The 23,685-nt window shown below is 43.5% G+C and overlaps 1 protein-coding gene across 2 annotated transcripts in view; it reads left to right on the forward strand.

Annotated features, from left to right (window-relative positions):
* The window catches only part of CD2AP (CD2 associated protein), an 802,607-nt gene that overhangs the window by 261,832 nt on the left and 517,090 nt on the right, over positions 1-23,685 (forward strand). For both annotated transcript variants that reach the window (XM_078647692.1, XM_078647691.1), the window contains exon 4: positions 900-1,000. In XM_078647692.1, the coding sequence (XP_078503818.1) occupies positions 900-1,000 (101 nt within the window). The remainder of the gene's footprint in view (positions 1-899; positions 1,001-23,685) is intronic.

The following is a 23,685-nucleotide window of genomic DNA, read 5'->3' on the forward strand; positions in this document are numbered from 1 at the left end:
GGCGTACTTAAAATGAGTGTTGAAACCCTTTTTTATTTTAATGCACATATGATTAATGTGAAGATAAATTACTAATGGCTTGTAGTTACTGCAATCTGAAGAAATAGTCTAGAGATACAGGGATCACTTTTTTAAAAGAATTATCAAAAAAGGGAACGAAAACAAAACCTTGTCAAAGTAAAGTATTGGCTCGCTAGTTCTGGCACTACCATGCTCTCCTTTCTAAGCAAATGTGCATATGATTAGGTACCATGCCATTGCTCCGAGAAAAAAAGCCGTGTGGTGAAAGTGAGGTGACACATTGTCCCGTGCTAAATGCTGTAATGGGCGGAAGCTGCTTTTCAGTGACCAATAATAGTCCATGGATTGAACAGGGATGCCTACAGCTCCTCTTTGAGAGGAACACCATTCTTTTACTTCTCAAAAAATAGAACTCTGACCTGCCTGCCATCCGTTTGTACCCTTTATTTGTGGCGTGTAGGGCTGCTTCATCTGAAATCTGTAAACATTCTTGCTTATGATGAGAAAGGGAGATAGACACTTGAGAATCCGTGACCTGCGAGTGCACACATAACTTCAACCTATAACCCACAGTTTCTTCTAATTATAGCCGTGCTGTGGCTTGCTAAGGGCCCCCTCATTGATTGGCTCCCCGTATCCACCTGATGACTTATTTGCGCTCAAAGGTGTGTCTTGTGTGACAGCGGCGGTGACGAGCAGAGTGAAGGAGCGAGAAATCAGAACAACTTGTTATGTTTCAGGGTTGACGGGGGATACTTTTCATTTATGCACAGTTTTATGTTTTGCCGGTCTTCGTGGGAGAACGTTTAGCAAGTGTTTGAACATGTCTTATGGATTCAAATTTGCAAACAATATCTTTACCGTGTCGTTCTCCCCAGAAGCCAAGGTCCGGCAGTGTAAAGTTCTCTTCGACTATGGCCCGCAGAACGAGGACGAGTTGGAACTTAAAGTGGGCGACGTCGTCGACATCACCGGAGAGGTAGGTTGAGCCTTTTTTCACTTTTCACGTGTTTTCAGTTGTCAATGCAGACTACGGTGCGCCATAGAAGAAAGCATGCCTTTTTTACAAGAGTATTTTTTCTTGAGGCTGAAAATGTCTGCTCGGCATTGAGCGCTGTTTGAAAGTGCTGAGCCGACGGTAGTGAGTGCGGAAGTGCTGCCCGCGCCCTCCGCCGGGGCGCCGCGGGGATGTGGCCGAGGTGTTTACTGCATTTTCAGGTTCCCCAGGTTAGTATGTGATAAGAATATGGAGTCCACGTGTTGCGTTCAGTTCTGGGACTTGCAGTTCGCACTTGTCAATCCCAAAATGCGCTGTGTTTCTAAGTTTATAAATGCATAAACTAGACTGAAAGTATTAATAGAAGAAACTGAGTTAGAACATGAATGTTCAGGGTAAAGCTACTGATTTAGACTGGTTTCACCGAGTCTACCTGTAAACAGGTTATTACCATGATTTCACAGTCCGTCTGATCATGCCTGTGCTGCGTTAGTTATATTTATAGCTAATGCTAACGGTTGCTTGAGCCATAGCTGCCAAGGTTTCAGATTGCTTTGTGTGACATTTTCATAATTTTAGCGTAATTATGAGTGGCATTTCAATAACTAGGAGTGACACTTTTTCCGCACAGCAAAACCATGCAATTAGAACGAGGGAAACATAAATATCAGACATTACACCCATAGGGGTCACAACCCGGACACAGACTGTACTTTATTTCAAAAAGACACAATGAGCAGTTTAATAAAAATCAATTTGCGGATTATAGCAGGGCGCGCAGCCCCGCTCATTATTTATTATTTACCTTAGGCTGAGAATACATGTTATTGCTATTCTAAGCCATTACCATACGACACAATAAGGCATCGGAGGGGGGAAGGGAGGCGAGGGGGGGGGGGCAGGGCAAGCCTCAGGAAGAGAGGCTGACTGAAGTACACATAGCCTAGTTCAGAGCCCGACTGTAAGCTGGATTATCTAAAAAATACACTTTTTGAGAGAGTGAGCAGTATTATTCTTTAATAGTTGCACGGCCGTCAGCCCTGGCCATGGTTCACTGGTATGTCACCACCTCTACCTAAGAGTACTTGCACCAGTGCGTGTCATGCAGGTTGTCTAGAAAACACACATATGGCACAGAAGTCTTAATTTTAAAACATACCGGCACTCTATCTCTCTGGTACGTACTTCAATCATTCTGATGACCAATGACTTCTTGTGGCAGCTGATCCCAACTGCACGTGCTGCGGCAGCAAGCTGGTATCGGATCCGGCCTGGGGAAGTCGGATGCCAGCAAGCTCTGCTCCTTTATTGCTGCACTGCTTCACCGGCTAATCATGACGCCTGCCAGGCGATTCACTCGAGTAAAGCACAGATAGGCTTGGGTCAAGGGGTTCAGTCGCTGGGCTGGCGAGATCCCATTTCAAGTCGTCAGTTTTTAGTGTATAAAATTATTAAAAATTATTACAAAAAGCATTTTTGATCATCATAGCATAAAAACACGTGTATCAATGTTTTCTATTAGAAACAGTTAGCCATATGAAAAATAAATATCATGTATTTCAATTTGGTGCTGTAATTCCCTGTACAGCTTGCTGTAAGAGATTGGGCATTCATCATATATTTAACCCCCCTGCAAGCCAACATAGGAGATGATCCATCTAGCCATTGAATTACAGCTTGCCTACAAGTCCGAATGTTCAATTTGTTAAAAATGTTCTTTAAAAGCCGTCTCCTCAGATCCTTAAGCGCCGGACAAACACATAGTAAGTGAGTTAATGTTTCATTTTGATCTCCACATAGACGACAATGAGGGTCAGTATGACAATTTTTCCAGGATGGTAGCAAATCCTTTGAAAACTGTAGGCCTAGTCGATGTTTTATTTATCTTTGTTTTAAGGAACTATTAAAGTGGCTTTCCAGATAGGTTTGTGGCTTTATCCCGGAATATGAATTTATCACAGTCCACCCGTGTCGTCGTTTTGCGGTACTTGTTTTATCTTCCAGATAGGATACCCATTTGACCGCGTTGTTTGCAATTTTGTCAAAAGTATGTCTATCTGGCATTGTGTCCCAAATTTCTTCAATTCCTATACAGTTCAGGGATTGGGACAGGAAATCTCCCCAACTGTTTGACACGTGCTGTTTCTGCTGGGTATCGATTTCTTTCCAGCACAGGTTGTCCATTGAGCCGTCTTCTGACATGCACAGATAGGCTTGGGTCAAGGTGTTCAGTCGCTGGGCTGGCGAGATCCTATTTGATCAGCTCTGACTCCGTCTCCAAAGACAATCTAGCTGCGGCCGGCGTTGCCTGGGCCCGGCTGTCCCGGAGTGGCGCGAAATCGTGACAGTCCTCAAGATCCCCAGCGCAATAGCGTCAAATAGCTCGAAGCGGGCTCCCAGGCTGCTGCTCTGTTCAGAATTACGGCTCCGCCTAAAGTGCAGCAAAAACTTTATAAAATGCTGCCCGCTTGCACCTGCGGGCAGCAGCTGAGTTCAGCAGGGCAATGGGGGACCTGTGACTCATCCCCCACCTTAGACTGTGTCTGTCACCAATGCGCTCACATAGTCAACCATGAGCACTGACTCCTGTAAGGTCGATGGCAGTAATGCGCATGCGAACTCGGGACTCCGGGGTGGGGGCATCTCACTACAATAGAAACATTGCAGCGAGCAGAGTAGAGCTGCGGGCAAGATCTAGAGGCAGCCCTCTAGCCTACGGGAGTATCACTGACTGCAGCTCAGTCATGCGTTATAGCACCGCTCTGCTTGTCAGCAGAGTAGGCGCTATAATGCGTGATTTTGCATTTCCTTGCGGTGATGCGGACCACCGCACTGAAATGCGTTAGTGTCACGTCTGATGCGTGATACTTGGAAGGACTGTTGAGCACTACTCTTCTCAATGGGCTTCATTTAGAGTTTGGCGGGAACTAGACATACCCCAAGTTCTGGAGGACAGTCTTAATTCGGGGTACAATGATTGGCTGTATTTTCCGGCCATCCATGCGGAAGAGGAAATTCTTCCGGGTGCTCCTACTCCGCATTTAGATTTTCTTTCAGAAACGAAAGCATTTTAAGATCCCTCCAAACTGTAGATGAGTCCTTGGGAATTGTTTTCAGTGCACGGAGAAGTTCGTTTTGTAACATTTATCTGTTATGCAAGCAGTGAAGCAGATGTGTTATTATTGCACCTCCTTGCCGGTTTTGTTGCTGTGTATTTAACCCGGGCCTGGTTGCTGTTGACTAAGGCTCTTTTAAATGTGTTTCTGGGGATGATTACTTGCCTGATTACTGTGTATTTTCACTTTTTGTACATTTATGTATAATAATTTGAATTCACTGCACTATAAACTACTTGGAATGCTTGTTATGTGCTGTGTTTTGCTTTTATCGCTCCTCAGTTTTTCTTATTGTTAGTCTTGATGTGTTGTTGTGCTTTTCTGTATATAGGGACTATTATTCTGTTTAGATTCTGCTGGGTTTGTGGATCATCAGTTAGGGTTGTTGGATTTTTGGAGGCCGCTGCAGGTCGGGCTCTTTCGCTGTTCACCGTTGGCCAACCCTGCTTCTCATCTGCTCCTGGTTCTCTTGACCTCATTGCAATGCTACTAGTACTGATGTCACGTTTCTTAGTTATTCACACATTGCAACTCGCCTTTACGGAAAGTGTTTAATGCTGAGATGGTTAATGTATTGCATTAAACGTTTAGTAAAATTCACCACATTGACTTGCACACATCTGAGAGAGCACTGTGGGGATAAAGGCTAGGCAAAAGTGATGGACACAGCTCTTCATCACTGTGGTTTGTAGTTTATATTGTCGAGGAGTGACCACTCAGCGCCTCTTTACTATTTAGATAATAACACTGGCAGGTAGTTTTAATATGGGAATTGGAGTGCACCTACACTTTTGGTTACTTATAGAAGTAGGTTACATTTCAGTGTTTCAATCAATCAAATACACTTTATTCAGTTTTTGCATAAAACCATAAAAGTAATCTAAAACCATACATAGTACCAAATGTAATCAAATACAATATATTTGTGCAAAAATAAAAAAATAGCTTAAAATTTTCATACAGTACATAAAGTTGTATTATAAAGTGCATATACAATAGATCTTTAAAAAAAGAAAGCAAAAAGGGGAATACGCACAAGATCCCTAACTGGGCTCTATGTGTCACGGGCATGCCGAATAGAATACTATGCAAAAAGAGCAATTGATGGACAGAATGCAGAACAATGTCATACATTCACCCCAGTACAGAGATTTGGGCCTAAATCCATCGTTTTTTTTGCTCACCATGCCATTCCTGTTTGGACCCAGCCATATGCAAATCAGTCTTGACCCTGCGTCCAATTGGAACAGTCCAGCCCGAACTGCCAAGCCAGGTCCTCCATGAACTGAAAACAAGCATCCTAGGACTGGTTTCAGACTTTCAGCCCTCATCAGCCAGGATAGCTTCACTCCAGTGACATGGGTATGCCCAGACGTGGGTCCCTTGCTCACTGTGCCACTGGATTCAAAGTCAAAAATTACTTTATTTGGTTTCAATTAAGAAAAACCATAAAAGTACATACATATAAGCCAATTACATTTGTGACAATTGATACAACATTTTTTAAAAAGACAACTCAATCCAGATAAAATAACTTAAAATACAGAATTAATGCTAAAAATCAGACAATATATACAGCAGAGCAAAGTTGAAAGTGCATCGATCTTCTGTTATAAATTACTCCTATGGCGAATACAACATTTTAAGAATTTAACGATATTTAATGCCAAGCAATCAAAATCCATAAGTTGACGTACCACAAGAGCAGGATGACATTGACGTAAACCTAAACTTTTTAAAATTGGAACTAGCCAACGCTTGCTTGGTTCTGCATAAAATTTACAAAAAAGGGTCAGATGTATTCAGGATTGGGTTGAGACGTCATCGGAGGAGCAAGGGGATAACAGCTTTGACCAGTCATTGATTTTTGGAAAGGAAACCAATCGATGGAAAATGTTACACCTAAAACGAGTCAGCAAAAACCTATCATAACCATTCAAATTCCAGTTCAGATAAGGCTGAATGGCCACAGAAGATTGAATCAACAATGAATGTTGAACCAAGGTTTTGTTGACTTCAGAGGCCAGACGCAGGTCCGCTAGGTGACACAGGCACTGGGTTTTTAACTTTTTTCTTGACAGCTCTGCAATTAATGGGGGATTGTAGTAATATTTTTCTAGGCCCAAATTGTGCAGGAACTTCTTAACATATCGGAGCCAACCAATCTTAACTGAGTTTTTAAGTGCGAGGCAGTCCTTCAGGAGACTTTGGGTAAAAACTAACTTGGTAGATGACCAAAGGTGATGCCATAGCAGGATTGGCTGCATTTTTATGGTGTCAGTGATATAAGACAAGCCTAATTCAAAGTGGCAGCCAAAGGTCGAAGTGCCTTGCGGAACAGCGTGGAGAAACCTCCGGAAACTGTTCCACACTTTTTGGAGGGCTTCCTCCTGTACGTAGCCCCATACCCCTGCTCCATAAATAGCAGTGCTAATACATTTTGCCTGATATATACGAATCATCTCAAACGGAGGTCTTTTTCCTAGCCCCTGAGTAAAACTTACTAACGCCATGGTTGACCTTAAAAATAACAACTTTCTGGCCTCTATAGCTTTTCTCCATGAGCCTTTGTCATCTATTAAAATTCCAAGATAAGGGTATGTATTTGTATTCTCCACCCTGGAATTATTGATAAAGATGTCTCTACTTTTTATGCCTTGGCCCTACATTCATTATAAAAGTTTTTTTGATGTTAATTTTTAAGTCCAGATTAGACATGAAGGTGTTATATCTGTTCATTGAGCATTGGAGTTCCAGGGGCGTAGGGCAATAATCACTGCGTTGTCCGCGTAGAAGAGAGCAGGTATCGGATGCTTTTGGAGCAGAGGTAGGTCCTGGCACCCCTCCAACATGGCTTCTTCTAAGCCATTTGTATAAAGGGTAAAAAGGTAGGGGGCAGGACACAACCCTGCCTGACACCCCGCTCAACTCTAAATGGCGCTGTCAGCTCTCCTCCCACTCCAAATCTCACTCAGGCCGTGGCATTAGAGTACATTTCACGTAGGAAATTAACTAGTGAGAGTTCAACACCCATTTCTATTAAAATGCCCCACAGTTTCGAGTGGCTTACACAGTCGAAGGCTGATGTTAAGTCTACATAAGCCATATGCAATCTCCCAGCTTTAGCATTCACGTATTTGCCCGTTGATAAAGTCCGATTTAAGACTTGCTCAGTGGTACCCAAACCTTCCCTGAATCCATACTAGAGATCCGATAATATCTTTTTGTCGTCAGCCCAATGTTGTAGGCGCTCGAATATAATGCACCCAACAACTTTTCGCAGAGAATCCAATAACGAAATGGGACGTTAACACGATGGGCTTTGACAATCTCCCTTTTTGAATACTGGGACCAGGATGGAATCTGACCATGAGTCCAGCAGTCCGACTTTACAAGTTGCTTCCAAAACCCTAAGCAGGATTGGCGTCCAGAGGTCCATTTTAAATTTGTAGAGGTCGACCTGAACCCCGTCCGTACCCCCTTTACTTGCCTTTAAGGCAAGTTCAACTTCAGCCTGCGTAAAATCTAAAACTAGAGGAATGAATGGAGGATTAGTGCAAAAACTATTAATCCCTGGTTGGTTCTGGGCTATCGATGCACTGGCAGTTTGTCCGAAAATCTGGGAAAAATGTTCCACCCAGGACGATTCGTCAATAGCTATTTCTATTTTACTGGTTTCCCTAGGTCCGGACAGAAATGGGGATTTAATTTCCTTCCAAAAAGCAATGCTATCTTTCATTAAGCAACTCTTATGGTGTTCAGCCCATAGCTCCTGTTTCAATTCAGTTTTCCTTAGTCGGAGTGCAGAATGATAGATTTTTCTAAGTTGAGTTATTTCTCGCTCGTCTCTTACTGGGTTATGAAGGGCGTTTTTTTAATTCGAATGTGCAAGTACTGTTAAACCAGCCCACCTTTTTTCTCTTATTCCCTTTAGATTGAATGCATAGGGCTTCCTTTAATGATTTTGTTACAACCTTAAAGTTATCTAAGATCTCCTGAGGAGTAGAGGAGTCATCCAAACAATTATTGATGGCTTTCATGGAATTCTTAACGACTTCCTCGGTGATCTTAACCGGATCAGCATATTCCCACTTGAGCGAGTAACCATTTAAACTATTCAAGACCAAATTTTCTTCACCATGTGATCTCATTTGATTGGTCTTTCCTTGCCCCAAGAGTAATAGAGTTGGGAAAGTGATCACTAAAGGCACAATCGTGTGTTTTAAAATTCATAATAAGGGTTGCCACCAACTTGACAAAAAGATAAAATCTATGCAAGTAGAGGCTCCTCTACCATTAAAGGTCCGGGTAAGTGGAACTATAGGTGACATTAATTCGTTAGCCAGAACCAATTGGAGAATAAATATAGTCTCATTTAAACAGGCCCCACTCTGTGTGTGTGAAAAATGGGTCAGGTTATCTCTCACATCTTGTATGCCACAGGTTATATCATTGTTGTGGAGACACGGGGATAGATTAAAGTCACCACCCCAGATAACAGAAGCTCTTTTCCTATGATATTTGTTATTAAGTTCCAGTAGGATATAGCGGATCTCTTTAAGAGTGTCAATCAGCTAGGATTGCTGTAAGTTGTTGTAAAAGTTAACAAAGACAAAGATATCCAATTTGTTAATATCATGGATAATTATTTGAAAGTTCGCCTCCAATTTTAAGGCCGTAATTTTCAGTATTGAAAATAGGTTGGAGAGATATACCAGCAGACCTCCTTTTGCACGCCCTGATAAAGACGTAATCGCGGGTGAAAAGTAGGTTTTATAACCATTTGAATGAATAGATGATACGACCCACGTTTTTTGGAAACAGAATGCTATAGGTCCGCGAGAAGGTAAGCCATTCGTCATGATTGACCTTAGACCGTAGGCCAGCAATGTTCCAAAAAACGATACTGAGTGGCAACCCTCTCCGGATGTTTTCTTCATAGGAACTGAATATAGCAGAACCTCCTGCTTGAACTAGTGGGATAACATCTGCACTAATACCAGAACTTAAACATACATTATTTTTAGAGCTCAAACTCTGTGGTACGGAGCTGTTACCAGGAGTGACTAAAGGAGATATTTGCTCCATCTCTGCTGAGACCATAGTAGGATTCAAAGTAGGAATTAATAATAATGAGACCCTCTCCTCCACCATTTGAGGCAAACTAGGGACATTTTCTAAATAAATCTCACTAGGTCTTTTCTTCGAGCTGAACATACTTCTAGCAGGGTGAGTTGGATGTCAGTCCACTGCATCTAGAGGGGATAGTGCCTCAAACATGTTAGGTGTTAAGATTGAGCCATTCCCTACTCCTCTAGGCCTGAGGGTTGGTTTATAAAAGAAACCCAGGGGGAGGGCAGTAATGCTTGAACTTTGAGGGGAAGATTCCTCCTTGTGCTTTAAAAGAGATCGGACCATTTGGGGGCGTCGAAAGTTTATAACAATGCAGTCACCAGGGATGGTCTTTGCTGAGGCGCCGACCCACCCGACTCTTCGGACCATCAGGATTTCATTAATGTGCTGGGGACTAAAATTCTTGAATTTGGTCAACCAGTCTGCCACTTTGTTACGGAGAGTAATCCAAGATTCGCTCTGTCCCTGTTTTAGTAGTGGGCCCCAGTTAGAATTATTACATAGAGGCAGGTGGTAGATCTAATATATCTGGGCTAGGGTGCTCAATCATCTTATGGAAGTCATTTAGTCTATCTTGCCCTAGTCTACTCTTATCTCCACCCCTAGTGGGATCCTTCAGTTCAGTATCCTCAACTACACGTGAAGGTAAAATGGCTATTTGGAATTTTCTTGGTCTCCCGCACGTTTTCTCCTGATTAGAGGGCCGGAGTCCCTCCATATGAGGGGGACTGGTACCCTTTGTACCGTAGCGGGGTGATAATTTATCCAATGAATTACTAATAGTCCCTACAACCCCTTTCAGTTGCTCAATTTTTTTTCTCCATGCGGCCAAATCTTTCTTCGATGAGAGTACTTATCTGGATCATCATTGAACTGATCTTTGATTCTAGCATCCCTCTAACAAAATCTTCAAAGGCTACTTGAGGCAGATTCATTAGGATTGGAAATAGCTGCTTCTACCTGAGTACCAAAAGATTTTGAAATTACATCTGTTTGTGTTTCTACTTGAACAAGTACTCGAGGACTAGAACCAGGGCCTCCTATGTTCCTACAATCCTTGCCCCCCTTTGCACCCTTCTGTCTAGTTCTCGCTACATTCCCTTTGGTCATTTTAGTTTGTTTCCGGGTTTGAGGTCTTGTCCCTAAAGATAAACTATTATCAGTGTCCCTTTCTTGGTTCAGTGGGTGTAAGGGTTCTTTAGCTAAGGAGGAGTTACTATCATTACATTGGATGGTAATTTTGGGTGTTAGGGGAATATTCGATTCTTCCCTGGTCAATGGAAACTGAGTAGAGTCGAGTGAGAGCCGCCGTTCTGTTAGCTGGATCTCATGGGTAAGAAGCGACTCAGCTCTAGTCAGAAAGGCGTCTAAGTGCCTACTGTACTCTTAAGTTTCTCCATAGTTCTCAATTATACTGCCAGTAATTCCACCAATATCAAAGGCTAATGAGTATACCAAGGAAATTCCTGTAAAATAGGTAAACAACCATTCGACCGGGAGAGGGATGAGACAAGGGAACCTTGGAATCTAAGTACAGTCACAGGAACTTGCTGCTGTTATTCTTTAAATGCCTCTGGTTAAGGGAAAATAGACCGGTTACGATAAGAAATGGAAATCTATGACTAAAAGGTTGTACTAAGGAATTTCCAGTAATCATCCCCCAGAAAGAGTGTTGCATTGTAAGTCAGACTAATATCTTCTTTGGACCTTAAAAATATGGTAACTTGCAAATAAAAAAACGCACTTTACAAATATTCGCAGGAGCTGCACTGTCAGTAGAACGGTAAAACAGTGTTCGAGTCCGTAATGTTCTTACCCATGCCTCAAAGAATAGCCCCCGAAAGATGCAACCAAGAGGGGTGGCCCTGCTCTGCCACTTCCTGGCCCTGACGGGCACAGACGGGCCCGCCCTTGGCCCAGGCTTCGCACGGCGCCGCGGGAGCTCATTCCTCCTTTTTAGCGCCTCCTTGTGCTAAGGATCGCTTTGGCGGCATGCGCGCCGAGAGTGCTGCCGGGAGATGGAGTCCTGCAATGGCGTGGCGTGGTCGCAGAACAATCAGGGCAGGCTGAGGCAGATTGGAACAGGGCGCCTGCGGGCTTTCATTGCTGCACACGGTGAGTGTTCCCGCTCCCAGTAGAGCTCCCGCTCCACCGGAGCTCACTCCTCCCTTTTAGGGACTCAAGCTAGCTTGGCTGATGAAGGGTAATACACAGAAACCGGTCCTAGGATGTGTGTTTCCGGTCCAGGGAGGACCTGGCTTGGCAGTTTGGACAGGACTGTTCCCATGAGGCACAGGGTTAAGACTGATTTTCATATGGCTGGGTCTAAACTGGGGTGGCATGGTGAGCAAAAGAACAATGGATTTAACCCAGATCTCTTGACTCGGGGTGACTGTATGATTTATTCAACATTTCGTCCATTTGTTTGCGTAGCACTTTCCACCCATGTGGGATGGGTATTCCCAGATGGGGGGTCCCTTGCTCACTGTGCCATTGGTTTCATGCTGGCTGATGAAGGGTAGTACCCAGAAACCGGTACCAGGAGGCTTGTTTCCGGTCCAGGGTGGACCTGGCTTGGCAGTTCGGTCGGGACTGTTCCCAAGAGGCACAGGGTCAAAACTGATTTGCATATGGCTGGGTCTAAACTGGTTTGGCATGCTGAGCAAAAGAACGATGGATTTAACCCATCTCTCCTGAATAGGGGTGAGTGCATGATGTATTCAACATTCCATCCATCATTTGTTTGCGTAGCACTAATAGAATATTATACCATCATTAAAGGACACTTTCAGTTAATCGCAGCATGCCTTAAGCCTCACCGCTGATTAAAAAAATTAAGAACAAAAAAGACCGTATTACCAGATAACAATTGTAAAAAAAGAAATAAAAAAAGCTGGTCGCACCTGCAACGCCTGTTTTTTTTAAAATTGGGATGATAAAAGTTGTCAGAGTAGTCACATAATACAACATTAAAAAGTGAAGCATGTCCTGTGAAGACTTACCATCGCAACCACAGGACTCTAGGATCTGACCTCTACTACATCCACATGGCTGTGCCAACATAAGGTTGAAAAGATCAAAACGAAACCTGGTCAATAAGAAACGCTCATATGTACTAAGAGGTCCTAAGAAATATGGCTCAGTAGGTTGTACAGTTTTCAAAATAATACATTTAGGGACACTAGGTTTCCTCAGTTCACATTCTTCCCGATCTGGTAGCCTCTTGAGTATAAAAGTCTCCCACACCCAACCAAAGTCTTAATTTGTAACTAAATTTGAATTGGTGAATAAGTCGTCTCTTCCCAGTCTTCAAAGACAACTGTCTATTATGGTTAAGCCACGGAATGTGGTGTACATTGTCAAGAGCCATGCACTCCTTCAGGATCAGTTTACTTAAGGACGATCCTTTGTTCAACCAGAGCTTCAACCATAATGTTAGAGGGTGAAGGGCCAACAGGTCGGAAAGATAGGACACCCCCAGCTCATCCTGTACCACCATATTAGATGTTCCTGTGGCACACATAAGACGTTTCATGAAAATATTCTCAGCCACTTTTAATTTGTCCATAGCGACATAACCCCATATTTCGCTACCATAGGAAGCTTTAGTAACACATTTAACCTGATATAACTGCAGGAGTGCTGCAATCTGTCTCCTGCCTAGTCTTAAAGCAAAATTAAAAATGGCCGTTTTAGCGCGCACTAGGTCTCCCCTCTTTCTTTGTTTTAGTGGCCCCCATTTCATCTGGTCATCAGGACCCAGAGATACAGAAAGACGTAGGTACGGGGAACCTGGGCAGATCTAACCATAAAACAATGAAGCTTTCTAGAACGAGGTCCCTCCTGCATCATGTAGGATTTGGAATCATTTATTGACCAGTCCAAATCCATCATAAAAGAGGAAAAGGAGTTGAGCAGTTATTGCAACCCTCTTGCGGTCCGGGACATAAGGACTGCGTCCACGTATAATAAATCCGGCAGGCCACGCCGATCCACCCGAGGGTAATCTACCTTTGCCACCAGTAAAACTTTTTCGAATTTGTTAATATACAAATTGAACAAGAAAGGTGCTAGGATACTCCCCATTTTATTGAGTACTGGCGGGATACCCTAAGATCTTGTGAATACCTAACCTCAGCCTTTGCGTCACCGTGGCGGTCCTCCAAGAAATGAACGACATCACCATCTACCCCGATGGACAGAATGGTCTGCCAAAGCTTAACTCTGTTCATGTGGTCAAACGCAGATGACCGATCCATGAAGGCCAGATCGATGGTACCAGTACGGGTAACTGTATATTTGTTAAGAATCATAAATAAGTTAAGGCACTGGCCTATGGTAGAGCGCCCAGGACGGAACCCGTACTGGACGTCAGTTAAAATATCATTATCCTCTGCCCAGCTAGTCAGTCTGTCTAGGAGAACATGGCCCACCACCTTAACCAAAGAATCCAACAAAGAAATTGGTCTATAGCAATGAGTGCTATCTTGATTACCCTTTTTAGGTCTCATCTAGCGAACACAGCGCATGCGCTGCTTCGCCTTGGCGAGACTATTGTGGGTTTGGTGAGCGAAGGGAGACAAACCATTTGCGCGCACGGACAGGCGATGAGCACGGGCATGGCGCCTCCTCTGCCTCATTCTCTCCCACCACACGCTCGCACGGTCCCACCGCGAGCTTCTACTAAAGAATGAAGCAATCGTGTTTGCCCGGGGTTGATGCCTGGAGCAGATGGAGCAGCTTTGGTGTTTTCAGTGCGTATTGCTTCCTGACCCCAGGCTACCAGGCCCACATCCTGTGATTACATCATCGTGTATGTGGAATTTAATAAAATATCTACTTGTCCATTGGACAGGTAGCTTCATAACTACTTGACATGTAACAAAATCCACTTGTCCCATGTAGTGCGGTGGCAAATGATGGCAGCAGAGCTTTGATATAGCCTCTCTGATTAGGCCAGGCCTCATACAATAGTAGGGTTTGAATACTTGCAATCCCCTTATGTTGCCACGTTTCCACAGATCTACATACCTGGGCTGAAGGTAGCGGTAAGAAATAGTTCCTTTTGAGTCTGTGCAAACCTACTAACTTGCTTGTTTTAAGGGTTTTCAACAACTCTTCTCTAATATTTTCCTATACTGAGAAATGTTAGAAATGTACTCACGACAATGGCAGATGTAAATCTTCTTCCAGAGTTGGGGGAAAAAAAAGGGGTTGGAGGGAAAGTAAACTTGCAAACACTCAGATTTTTGCATGAGCAAATCTACACATGTATGTTTGCTCATGCTAAAATGCAGTTCACAAATATTTTCTAGGAGTAATATTTCTTTTCCCTCTTCTGTAAATTCTTGGAAATCCACGAAAGCCGTATAGCTGCACTTAATGCAAGGACATATACCATGGGTGCACTTTGAGACATTCTTTAATAATTGGGCCCCTAATTTGGTCTTGCTTTGACCATGAACTTTTGCGTTTATTAAAATTCAGTCTCTCTCTTTGTATCGCTGGCTTCACTGTGAGTAACGTCATTCTGCTCTTTCACAAGGAGCATATCAGCATACAAAGTGGTTTTCTTAAGTGCCAGTAACTAATGGGGCAGTGTGTGCTTTTTGAGACCAAAAACTATTTTTACTGTGGCCAATGTTTGTTATAATGGTGAGGGCCCGGCAGCGCCCACACCAATAAGGTTTTTACAAAAACCATGCCAAAAGATGTCACACGTGGACAAAACAAAATAACTGACCAACAATTTCAGGCCTACTGGCCTTGCCAATGCTTGTTTATTTTTGTTTCTCATAATCTTATTGAAACTGGTTACACTGATTTTCCATTAAGAATATTTTTGGGAAATACTAGCATGCATTAACACATGTTACTAAATGATGCTGCGAAGAAATGGTACTTTATATTTTACGGTAGTTTAGCAAAATGTTTTTTGTCCTGATTTCATTTTTTTATGAATATTTTATTTTGAAAGCAAAGAATCATCAATCTTAGTGTCAGGCTTCTGCAAATATTTGCATCAAATAAGCGAGAATTCTGGGACCATTTTACATAGCCTCAAACTGCTCAACTTTGAAACGTGTGTACACATTTTTATACTGGAACCTCGGTCAGTAGTGCAGTCAGAGCTTGCAGCATTTACTTAGAGCGCTCACCCTAATAAAAAAGGCTTTCAATTAATGAACCATTAATACAAGCTTGAACAGCATTAACAAATGGACAAAAATATTACCTTAACTACAGACAGTGCCCTTCCCTGATCCATAATGTACTGCAAACTGGCAGTCAAAGGCTTTGTGCTGTAGGAGGTTGGGCCTACTTGTCCCACATGAAAACTTGTTGCCCTTGATACCTAACAATATATCCAGGGCGTTGGGCTATAGGAATTCCACATCCGTGATTGCTTTGAGATGTGCTGCTGATGGAAGCAAAGGAAGTGCAAATGTGTGGTGTCTCAGCAGACTGGCAATGCTGATGCATGTAAGGCCAAGGTTTCATTTTAGAAAAATGTCCTTTATAATGACATCCACTCATTAGATTGCCTAAGATGCGCATGATCAGCTGAGGCAGACCCCTTCCAGCTGAACCCCCTTTTCAGGTAGACCAGCACCCTGTGGCGCTGCAGATTCTGAATGCAGGTCAATGAACAAACAGGGCTGGCATACAAGGCGTCGACAATGGAGGCAATCACCCTTTCTGACAACGCTCACTCACCCTTTCTGGCAATGCTCTCTCCAATACGGTTGTGCAACCGTTGCTTGTTTTAGGGTCAATCTGGTGCTGCTCTGCAGGTGGCTCCCCTAGCTGCTGGGTAGTGATGGTTTAGCCTAGAACCAGCCCGGTATGGAGGGCGGTCTTTGGCGAAGCTTGGAACAGATTATGAGAAGGCAAGGGGCATCTCCGAGAGGAAATGGGACCCCTGAACGCAGCGGCAAGCGAAGAAGTATATCTGAAGAGGGCTATGGAAGTGAAGTGTAGGTGGGAAGATGAGTGTGTGTGTGTGCATATGGGCGTTGTGTGTGAGGTATACCATTCCTCGTGCAGTGTCAACATGACAAACTGCTGCTCATTTAAACTAATCTTGGTCAGTCCGGGACCAATCACAGTGCTTCTTTCCGCGTGGACAGCTACCATAGCTGTCCTATAACACAACACTAGCAATAGGCGGAGCAGCTGGTCTTAGTAGTAACAAGGTGCAGGCTTCTTTACCTACCTATGTAGCGAGTCGTAATCAGATCCCTCGTTCTCCGTTGGCTTACTTTGATTGTGAGTTTGTGAATTTACTTGAAGTAAAATAACTGTTTTTTTTTTTTTTTTATTTAAATGTATTTGTTGGATATATTGCCGGCTTGGCAAAACAAGCATGGCAATCAACACATGTAATTAAAAAAATATAAAAAATGTGATAACATATATAAAAGGAATTAATAGTACTATACATCTAAAAATCTGTGCGCTGAAGTTTAAAATTAAAGTTGATTTAATTTCAAGTTTAGATAAGTTATACCATACAAGGGATACAACGAAAAAAGAATGCAATTCGTTCTTTTGGATCACATGAATAACATGCCTCAGGACTCCTGTCTGCCCACTACACTCTGTTAATTAAAGCAGAGAGGCATCCGTAACAAAATTCCTACCAGACATCACATTTATTTCAATAGAGTACCTTCTACAATCTACTTTCCGCCTGTCTTATCAGTTAAATACAAATGGAAGCACCAAATATCTATAAAATACCTAAGTAATTCGAAAAAAGTGCAAAATGCATGTACTTGTAACTTGGACTCCGTACATAATTAACTTAAACAAGGACAGATTAAGTGTGCTGTGTAATCTCTGTAAGACACAATGATATTGTAACTGCTAATTATATTGTAAGTGCTTTTTCTTAACAATCCTGATCATCCAGGCATGTATCAATTCCAGCACCCTTAAATCTACCCTCTCACAATACTAAAAATATTGCATTTGAAAACCAATTTTTATATAAAAGTACAGTGTCAAATACCAACTCCTTATGTTAAACTTTACAACTCTTTCACTTGTTTACCAAACGCATCATCCTCCATCCATTTCGGTTACAACGTTTTAAAAGATTTGAGATATTGGGGATTTTTTTTTAAAGAACAAAAGTGCCTAGTGCACACGCCTTGTATACACAATCCTCATCCTCCATGCAGCTTAATTTAGTAGTTCAAAAATTATTCTGATAAAAAAGCAAGACTGTATGGGAAAATATAAAGTGCCTACTTTAAACTCCTTGAAATGAATTTATGCCGCCTAGTCGCTGAGTAATACCAGGGCCAGACTGGCCATAGCAGGCACCGGCCGTTTTCCCAGTGGGCCGGAAGGGTGGAGGCCTGTTCTGGAACGGTGGGAGGGGCGTTTTTAGGTCTCGTCTGGAGTTGCAGCGTATGCGCTGCTCGCTTGCGAGATCTAGCCTGGCGTTGCAGTGCATGCGCTGACCGCTTGCGAGATCTATTGTCGTTGGTTTTCTGTCTGGGTTCTTTGGAAGTGGGGTGGAAGCTCCACCCATGCTTTTTATTGGTTATCATAAACTCTCGCTTTTTACTGGAAGTGAGGCTGGTTTGTTCCCTCCCTGTCTCCCTTTTGCCAGGGCATGACATGTGTGCAACGTTCCTCACAAACATGATTTGCATATTTATCTTGGACAACAGCGGCGCTGTTTTCTGCTCTATACTATAGCTCTCCATAGCGCATGTCGATTACACAACCTCAGCGTTTCGTTTTATACCTGCCGTTAACATTGACATTTTGCTTCCCCTTTCACAAACAGCAGAGCGTTTTAATTGTTTTGTTTGTTTGTGGCTTTTAAGTAGTATCTATGCTGTGGTATCCCAATTATTACCTCTCCATGACGTTTGTCGTCATGGCGCGTTTTTGTTAGAATCTTGTTTTACATCAGTGGTGCGATGTTTTAATATACGGCACTCCTGCGTTGTTGCAATCAGCGGCGCAACGTTCCTCCTTATTACAATAAACTCAACCTTTCAGTGGTATTCAGAGTGTGCGCTTCAATTATTATAATTTTGGCGATGATCCGACCGTGCTCACGAGACATACAAGTTCAGAGATCCCGAACAACATTAACCCACGGTGGTAAATACGGCCGTTTTATCTTGTAATTACCATGTGAATTGGGGAAGACTGTGCATCAAGACCCAAGGGCAGTCAGCGTACCAAAATAGACATGTGTGATCTGAGAATAGTGTTGGTTTGCCGGTCGTAAATCTTCATTAACAACCAGACCGTTGGGCATTCCCTGAAGTGTGTGCCCTGCGCCATCTCGTGTCAACTCGAGACCTGCAATGGCATCGTGGGGCAGCGAGGGTGAAGAAGACTGCACTTCATGACCTGGAGTGAGGAATCCGTGAAACAAGACGTGTATGCGAGTCTCTTTACTGGCACTAGTATGGCAGCATTTAACTGCGGGTGCCGTTGTGACTGTTGGGCCTTTGCTGAGAAGTGCGTGACCATGTTATCACTTTATACGTTGTACTGCCTCGAGCATGGTGAAGAACTGTGACGGCAGCAGGAGTGCAGCGCATACTTTGTGGCTCACCTTCGGTTTGAGTGGGGTTGCGGAGGCCTCATAAAAGCAGGTGGGCGGCATTCAAGGACAGATTTTCAGCGGGAGCACTTAGGCTGTGAGGCTTAGCTGCGGAGAACTGATCTGAGTCACGTGACTGTGTATGTTTGGTTAGTGAACTTCCTGTCAGTTAGAGTCCTTGCTCCTCATTGGCTGGGTTTGCCTCAGTTTTCACTTAGTGGATAACTGTACACACACTGTGGGGCTTGCAAAGCTTTCTTTTCTTGGGAAACACTGTAACCCTGTGGATGTTAGTTAAGCAGTGGTTTGGAACTAGGCAATTTTGTACGCTCTTATCTTTCCCTTTTTTATTTCTCTGTCACAATGGATGTCACCACGGCAATTGTCACACCGCACCTAATAATATGCAACACTCATGCCTACAGCACTCAAAAAAATATACTACACTTTATACTAATATACAAAAACACATTACTAATTACAACACTACACTGTCTACAACTGATACTATAACACATTTTGGCTACCCTTGCTAATGCTACAAATGCTATATCACAGCAACTATTCATTGCAATACTTAAACACTGCACACTACTGCTACATACACCTATTGCCACCTGCACTAACTGAACATAAGCTACAATACACATACTTACTCCACATATACACGCAGCTCTTTATCTGTCACATACATTCACTACACAACAAACAAAAACATTAAGCAAAATTGTATTACAATACCAATAACTAACTCTAACTGATGCAAGACCTGTTGCATTGCAAATGCTTGTTAAATACTGGCACTGTGGTGGAGGTGGCCCAAGAATCGGGGGGAGGGGGGGCGGTTTTTACCATGACAATAATAACTGCTGTGAGGACAGGTGCCCAAAAATTTGGGTCGCATCTATAAAGATCAGACTGAATACCACCAGGGTCCGTTGTTTGACAACCCAACAATACCTTTCTTAACCTCTTCTTCCTTGAAAACAAGTGCTGAATTCCCTGCCTCACGTCCTGGGGGACTATGTCGGGGGGACACTGAAACATCACTTAAAAAAGAAGCACCCATTCCTTCTCTGTAATGTAAGTGCCCACTGCGTTTCCTACATTTTCATTCAAAAAGGGGCTGTTTGTTATACTCCAGGACATGGAACTATTATTCAGAGTTCTCACCTCAATTAACTCCTTCCAGGTTTCCTCCTTTAACCTTGCCCTGCGTCTGGCCAGTTCTACCTTATACTCTAGAAGAGGTACTTGCCTTAAGTTTCTCATCCACTGGAGTATTTATTGGGTAGAAGTTGGGTTGGGGGGAGGGGGGGATGGGGAGACTTTTTTAATGTGAAATAAAATCAGGTGGGTGTCCGATAGGAAGGATGCAATCTATGGTTAGTGATTTCTTCATGAACTAGTACAGCATCCAGGGTTTGTTTATTTATAAAGTATTAGGGCTTAACCTTTATTGTGGGTTTAACCTTTGCAGTGCTGGGAGAGCTTCTTGCTGAAAAAGAGGTGGTTTAAGTACTGGATTAGAGTGTTGCTGTTATCGTTCTGGTGAAGTTGACGTCACCAAGGATGATATTGGTGTGTGAAAGTGAGCAGTGAGTTATCATATTTGCTAGCTGTTCACCAAAGGATGGTACGTTACCTGGTGGTTGGTAGAGAAGGTGACCGTTCATTGTGCTGTTGTCTTTGGTCGTAATGGGTGTACTGATATATTCAGTGTAAGAGAAAGTATCTGTTTCACTTACATTGAAGTTATTCTTGTGGATAATGGTGATGCCTCCATTGTGGCAGTCCCTCCTGTCCCTCCCTATGATAGAAAACCCTGGTGGACTAGTGTGTCCATGACCAGGTAAGAGAATTCATTTAGCCATGTTTCTGTAATGAATGCGATATCAATGTCGTGACACAGGATTGCCTCTGCAAATTCTGTATCATATTTGGTTGCAGATCTGTAATTTGATCATGCACTTCACCTCACTGCCTTTCCTAAGATCTTGGGGAAAGAGGTCAAGGTGATGTTGAGGAGGTGTGCTGGGGGCTTGATTATTGGAGTGGGATTTTGCCCTCGTCCCGTGATAACCTGGATTTAATTACAGGGGTTGTGTCTATTAGGTGCCCATTGTAAAAATTGTCTAGCTTCGTCGCCTCACTCAAAAACAGCATTTTGGTCGTTCTTTTGGGGCTCAGAGCTTTATTTAAATGTGTAGTGGTCCGGCTACAAGTCTGTGACATATGAGTTGTGTGCTAAGGCTTGTATCTCGGGGGGTGGGTAGGACTTGCACATATGTTTAGGTTCGTTGTGCAATTTAAATTTTTTAAGTTGATTTTCTATTTGCGTTAATCGCTCATTAAGCTTGGACATGGGTCTTCATTTCAGGGAGGAGGGAGTGCGGGTGGATTGCTTAGTGTTGAAAGGGGTAAGGCTGTCTGGAGTCTTAGGTTGTCAGTGGGGAAGAGAGTTGGGGATTCTGAGGCGGTTAGAGATGTTGCTTAGTTCTTTGTGATTTATGAGTTTTCTGGGGGGTGAGTGGTGTGCTATGGAGTTAGTGGTGTTACTCGTGAGTGTTTAATTTTGTATATTCTGAGGGGGTGAATGGCTTGCGGGGTAAGAGGTTTGCTGCAGAGATATGGTGGTTTTTAGTGTAGGGAATATGGATTCAAAGGTGCATAGGTTGGCGTCATTGCCTTGAATCATGATGGTCCTGTTTTTAAAGATGTTTAGGATGGTATTCCCTTTGAATGTGGGAGAGTCAGAGATTTAGTTTGTGCCCGTACAGGGTGTTGGTGGTTTTGGTAATGTGAAGGTATTTTGTGAAGGCTGCGATCCATTTTGCAGTATGGGTAGTGTAAAAGATGAGAGTAATTCTCTTTGGGCCTTTTGAGGTGTTTTGGTAGAAGTCTGCGATGAGCTATTTGGGCTGATGTTTAATCAGTTTTTTAGAGCTTTTAGCTGCTTTGGTGGATAGGTTGGGGGCGTTATGGAGAAGGATTTTGGACTGTGAGGTTTCAGATGGGTAGTTGGTGCCGGGTAGATGCAACACAACGAGGCATCTGAGCTAGGTCAGGAGTGTCCGCGCGCACTATAGCAAAATTAGGACAAGCGCTTTATCCTTGTACCGCTCAAATTGAATATCTAGAGAGAGCAGTGACCGGTTGCTGGGCACAGTGATCGAATCCCAGCCCACTGAGTGTCGTCCGAGGGCTCCTCGCCTGTCAGTCGTCCTGGGAGCTGAGTGTATGAAGAGCCAATTTCTTACACACAGTTCTCAGAAGTGTTGTGTTTGGGGTTTGTGAGAAGTGTGTAAGGATCCAAATTCATCATTTGGGGTTGTGCTTGGGGTTTGTTGAGGAGAGTTGTTTGAAAGATGGGTTACAGTTGCTGATTCGTTCTAACATGGCCATCAGTCCTGTTTTGGTTGGTGCGCAAATCCCCAATCCAAGACTGTTGCCGCACCTTGATTTTCAGTCCACTTTCTAGTATTATGAGGATGGGCTGGTGAACGTAAGCCCAATCAAAGATGGTCGCTGCTCCTAATTCTCCCAGTTCTCTTTCTAATATTGTGAGGAAGGGCTGGTTAAGTTCTCTTCAGTTTCTATGGCACCCTTGCAATGGGGATCACTAAAATGGATGCCACAACCAAAGAACGGGGGGGGGGCTGGTTATCTCCCCCCTACAGCGTGCAGCAAGGTCTTCCCCTCAAGGCAGACTGGCCAAAGAATATTCCCCCAGCTATTAGCAGCGAGGTGAGAAGGGTAGAGCGATTTGCCATAAAGGTAGACCTCAGTGGTAGTCTCCAATGCTCTTGTTAAAACAGGACCCACATTATAACTATCCGCAATAAACCAGGGATTTGCTTGCCACTTCAAGGTTCCATGGGGGCCATGTGACAGTCTGGTCAGCTGTGGCACGGCTCTTGTAGAGTCGACTCACCCTGCACAATCAAGTCAACAAGGTAGACCTCCCCTTCTGATTCTGTGGTGGTGGGCTGATCCTTCTACCTGCTTTTGCACCGTTTGTCACTGGGCCCTGAAGTATCTCTGCAGCCTGCGGTGCAGATGGCTTTCCGATTAGGAGGCAAAGGTCATCCTGCGCGCTCTGCTTAGTCAGAGCCGGTGGTGGTACAGCATTCACAGAGAGACTGCTCTCCCTGTAGAGCCAGGGCAACAAGTCAGTTCTTATCCTCTTGTTAAGTGGTGGTGGGTTCAGCAGCAAGAGGTTTCAGGTTGTGGACTCCGCTCCCCTTGCTAAAGGCTCTTCAAACTGGTTACTTTGGAGAGTGGATGTCCAGGGCAACAAAGGGATTTTTACTAATAGTGATTCCGGCCCTCGAGGAGCTCATAGAGAGCCTCCTAGTCCAACGGCCATCTTAAGTTACCAATGATGTGTTTAATAAAGCGTTTCCTGGTGTGTGCCCCGCTACACTCTGTAAATCCAACAAAGTATAGGTTGTTGCATCTTCTGCATCCTTCTGTTTGTTCCATGTGCTCCTCAAAGATTTTGGATGACTTAAATAGGTGGGCTAGTTACTTTTCTAATCTTCTCACACTGTCTTCAAGATTGGAGATTTGGCTTTTCATCCCTGTATCAACTGCATTTGGTAAATGCAAATGCATCAGTTATTTATTAATTGATTTGTAACGCGCCCAAATCACCTTCTAAGGTGTATCTCCGCGCTGTGGGGCGTGCAACAGTCAGAGCAGCCCATATGTGGACAATTTAGAAGTGCTCAGTCTTAAGAGGTTTTCTAAAAGAGAGATAATCAGGGCATTTCCGGAGAAGGACCGGGAGCTGAATCCAGTTGTAGAGGGCTAAATAGGAGAAAGCTTTCCCAACCATA

The sequence above is a fragment of the Lissotriton helveticus genome, chromosome 6 (assembly GCF_964261635.1).
Source record: "Lissotriton helveticus chromosome 6, aLisHel1.1, whole genome shotgun sequence".
In the NCBI taxonomy this organism is placed as follows: Eukaryota; Metazoa; Chordata; class Amphibia; order Caudata; family Salamandridae; genus Lissotriton; species Lissotriton helveticus.